At 63.2% G+C, this 4,321-nt stretch overlaps 1 protein-coding gene across 1 annotated transcript; it reads right to left on the bottom strand.

Moving 5' to 3' along the window:
- Positions 1-18: 18 nt before the first annotated feature.
- MNEG_14518 (hypothetical protein) lies at positions 19-615 on the bottom strand (the record flags this gene model as incomplete). Its single annotated transcript, XM_014037010.1, has 1 exon — positions 19-615. A coding segment is annotated over one exon (597 nt), but the record flags the coding sequence as incomplete, so codon positions are not given.
- Positions 616-4,321: the final 3,706 nt, after the last annotated feature.

Here is a 4,321-nt window from a genome sequence, read left to right as displayed (position 1 = left end):
GCCCAGAGCGCGCGGGACCGAGCTGGTCCGCTTCAGGGGCTGCTGTGCCTCATGAACCCGCATCTCAGAGTGGTTGATCCCGTCGATGCAGCTGCCGCCGCCGCCGCCGCCGCCCCCGGTGCCGCTGCTGGCGTCCAAAGCGTCCAGCACCGCCGCCGCCGCGCGCGCCCCCATGCCGCACAGCTGCGCCTGCAGGCCGCCCAGCAGCACCAGGTGCAGCGCGCCGTTGCCGGCGGCGTCCAGCGGGCGCGAGTGCCACGGCGCGGGCGCGGCGGGGCGGGCGGCGGGGGCGGGCGCGTCGTGCGGGCCCGAGAGCAGCGCGCGCAGCGCCGCCATTGCCGCCTCGCCGGCCAGCGGGGTGGCGGCGACTCTGATAGCGTCCAGGTCGCCGCTGCGGCAGGCGTAGACGAGGTGCTCATCGCCGGGCAGTGGCTGGGGCCAAAGGAATGGGTCCTTGGCGCCGCTTTCGCAGCCGCCGGCACTGCTCGCGCTGTCGCTGTTAGCAGTGCTAACCGTGCATCCGCCAGTGGCAGTGGTCGCCGCTCTGGCAGTCTGCCCGCTCGGTGATAGAGCTATGTATCGGTCATGCGAGCTTTCGAGCACGTCCGCAGCCATTTTCAGGACGATGCGATGTCCAGGTCGATGGGCCTGATGCAATTATTCGGAGAAAGCTGTCGCAGAGGTTTGCAAGCTCATAGATTCACGCTGATCGGAGGGGTTGGGGATGCTGCACAACTGCACTTCGACGTGTCTCCGAGTCATCGCTAACCAGTGGACACACTTGACACCAGCGACGACAGTGGCATTTTGGTACAGTCTGCATTTTGGTATCTGGTGCTCTGAATGTGTACGTAGCCCCTCATAGATTCTACTCTGTTTCGTTTTTACGTGTCACTTGATTCACGCGCCGCACATTTGCACGGGGTGTGCTTGGGTCGACAGAGAGTCGCAGCAAATGCAGCCTGCATGCATGAGCAGCAAGAGCATTCCCATAAAGCTAGCACCACCGCTTGCGCAGGCAATTGGAATTTGTCCCTGCTAGAAAGCACAATGGAGCACTGAGCATGACCAAAGCGCAAAACATCACATTCTCAGAACTGGTGTTGGCTTGGAAGATGATGCCCCAGGCCCCAGCCGCACGAGTCAGGGGTGGTTGGGCGCATGGCTATCAAGTGCTGCGCTCTGGCATTGACAATTTGTTTTCATTGCTCAGTACCAACGCTGCGCCTACGCGCCTGCCACGCAAGGCGGCCGGCTGTCATCGACGCTGCCGCCACACCTCGCCGGCGTCGTGCCTGACCGGCGCCTTTGCAGCCCTCCTTTCCCCACACAACCCCTAAACATCAGCCCAAAGCACGCGGACGATGCCAAAGCGCCGGTCCACCACAACGCCGGCAAGACCACGCACGCTCCCCAGGGCAAACGGCCAAAACTGCACCTGCGGCAGGCATGAGCGCCGCTGGTGCCCACGCTGCGGCATGGCGGGTGTAGGTGCCGCAAGGCAGCCGAAAGGCGCCGCTCAATCTAGGCGCACACAATTTGCGAGATTTGCGGACGCGCCAACCGACGCGAGGGGCCGTGGCTGGCACCCTTGGTTGCTCAGCCTGACCTTGTCAACCTGGGCTAGGCGTAACCGCATGCTGTCTCATCCGCAAGGCGGTTTGCGGCAGGGTCATCACAGTCTGCTGGCGGACTTGCAAGGAGAGTGCGACAAAGCGGCACGGACGCGCGCGGGGGGCCGGGGGGGGGGGCGGGGATGGCGGAGACATGCACCACAGCCATGACAATTGCAGGCACGGCCTCGACTGCGGCTGTCGAGATCCATGCGGGAGGTCGAAAGGCGGGTGGCGGGGCACCCAGTGCTGGTTGCACACTGAAGCTGGTTCTGCCTACGCGCCAACATTGCAGCAAGCGAGACCTGCAGCAAATGCATGGGCATGGCCATGCCGAATAAGGCCGCTTGACAAAGCATCCCAGGCGACTTGCCCGGTTGAGTGCATCACACACACGCGCACGCACGCACGCACGCGCAGGGCTACAGGCACGCGCCGCACCGCGGCAACGCCGCCTCGACGCGGATGTAACGAGCCAGCGCCTGGCCTTGCGTTGCGCGTCACGCCCTGCCGGGCTTACTGCCAGCCAGCGCTGTGGAGCTTGTAATTACCCGATGAATATGTGGTGTTAATTGATTAAGAGTGCTTTGCCCAGGGAAACAGGCCGCATCGCAGCTCCTGCTCAACGCAAGTCTTGCAGCGCACCAGTTTTTGGGGAAAGCCGCCCCATGACTGCAGGTCATCTGCACACACACTGCAAACGCCCGGCGCTGCTCCCTGGCCCCACGGCTAGCCGCAGTCTATACAATACCGTGTAAACACATGCACTCGTCTACAGCAGAGCACGCACTGATCGTAGCATCGTAGCAGTGCAGGTCACGAGCTGGTGGAGCGATCGATGCTTTCTCTAGACGGGCACGTATGTATACTTGAATGCAGAGTCGTTCACACAACCTCGGCCAGCAAAAGGGAGCCGTGTGGCCAGGGAGCAGCGCCGGGCGTTCGCAGTGTGTGTGCAGGTGACCTGCAGTCATGGGGCGGCTTTCCCAAAAACTGGTGCGCTGCAAGACTTGCTTTCAGCAGGAGCAGCAATCGGGCCAGTTCCCCAGTCCAAACCAATCAAGAGTAGTTTACAACACATATTCATCGGGTAGACCCAAACTCCACTGCGCTGGCTGGCGGCAAGCCCGGCGGGGCGCGACGCGCAACGCGAGGCCACGCGCTGGCTCGTTGCATTGCGTCGACGCGGCGTTGCCGTGGTGCGGCGCATGCCTGTAGCCCTGCGCGTGATGCACGGCTTCCTGTAAGTGTGCGGCTTTGCCTGAACTGCTTTATCAGGTGGCCCTTGTCGGCCCGGCCATACTGTACCCACCAGCTGCGGGTCCTTATAGCATGGATGTGGTTGCGTGCACGTGGAACCAGCTGCGGCGTGCAACCAGCTCCGGGTGCCTGGCCACCTTCCCCTTGACTTTTTATTGCACAGGTCTGCAAGCTGTCTGTGAATGTTTTTTCCGCAAGCTGGCTTGGGCAGGAGACTGGAAGTACATTCACCTGCGCCACGTCAGCCCCTTCGATCCAAGACTCAAGCCGCGGGCGCTCGTGCTGGTGCATTCGCGGACACGGCAATACCTCGCGCCTGTGGCGAGCGGGACCAATTCGCTGTCTTGCTGCAGTGTGAACACCAGCGGTGCTCCGGCCTGCTGCAGCAGCAGTTTTGGCCGCCGTCAGCCAAATGCGCGCTGCATCTTGCGCAGTGCCCGACCGGCGCTTCCGCATCGCCCATGTGCTGCAGCCTGCTTTAGGGGGGGGGCGGACCTGTGTCTGCTGCACCAGACCCTGCCTCCCCACCCGCTTTTGAGACGCAGGTCTTGGAGGTTGGGTCCCGCTTGCACACCATTCATTGCACACTTCCATTATAATGGTGTTGGGCTTGCCTATGCTTGCTTACATCAGCAATCTGCGCGCCTACGCTTGCGTGCATCAGCATTCTGCGCGCCGATTATGTAAGTCCACTTTTCAAGCTCTGCCAATGTGTCTCGGGACTTTTGTGGCGTCTAGCTTCATCAACGTTTCTCGCCACGCCACGCGCCGCGGTGCGTCCTTTTGAAGAGCCCGTGGTGTCCACCCGCTTATGACGTCAGCATGCTCCAAGCCTGGCTGCAATGGCGCGTGACTCGCTTCTGCGTTTGAGATGAACGCCTGATCGCCTCCCTGACAGGCAACCAAAGATCATTGGCTGAGTGCTGCGCTGCAGCCTTTCCGTTTCTGTTGCATCACGGTACCGCCGCCCTTACAAAGCGCGTGGGTGTCCCCAATGAGTCACAACAAGGGTAGGGTCAATGCGTAAGCAGTCACATGACAAGCAGGAACCACAATCACAACCAGCCCCCACACAGTACCCCCAACCGCGCGTACAGCCCGTCACGACCCAACGCTTGCGGCGCCCTCCGCCGCCTTGCCCTCAGCCGCCCCGCCCTCGGCTGCCCCACCCCTGTCTCCGTTCCCGCTGCCCCCTGCCTCGGCCCCGGCCGCCGCCGCGGCCTCCCCCACCGCGGGGCCCTTGGCCAGCGCCTCCAGCTGCGCCCTCAGATCTGAGATCTCCTTCTGCTGCTGCAGCAGCCGCAGCTGCAGCTCCCCCACCGACGGCGAGGCCGCGCCCTTGGCAGCATCCACGCTGCCCGTGCTGCTGCGCCGAACACGGCCATCCGCGGGGTCCCCCCCCGCCGCCTCACCCCCAGATGTAGCCCCGCCGCCGTCTCCTCCAGAGC

The sequence above is a fragment of the Monoraphidium neglectum genome, assembly GCF_000611645.1.
Source record: "Monoraphidium neglectum strain SAG 48.87 unplaced genomic scaffold scaffold04549, whole genome shotgun sequence".
NCBI lineage: Eukaryota > Viridiplantae > Chlorophyta > Chlorophyceae > Sphaeropleales > Selenastraceae > Monoraphidium > Monoraphidium neglectum.
This window is presented reverse-complemented; position numbering and strand designations above follow the sequence as displayed.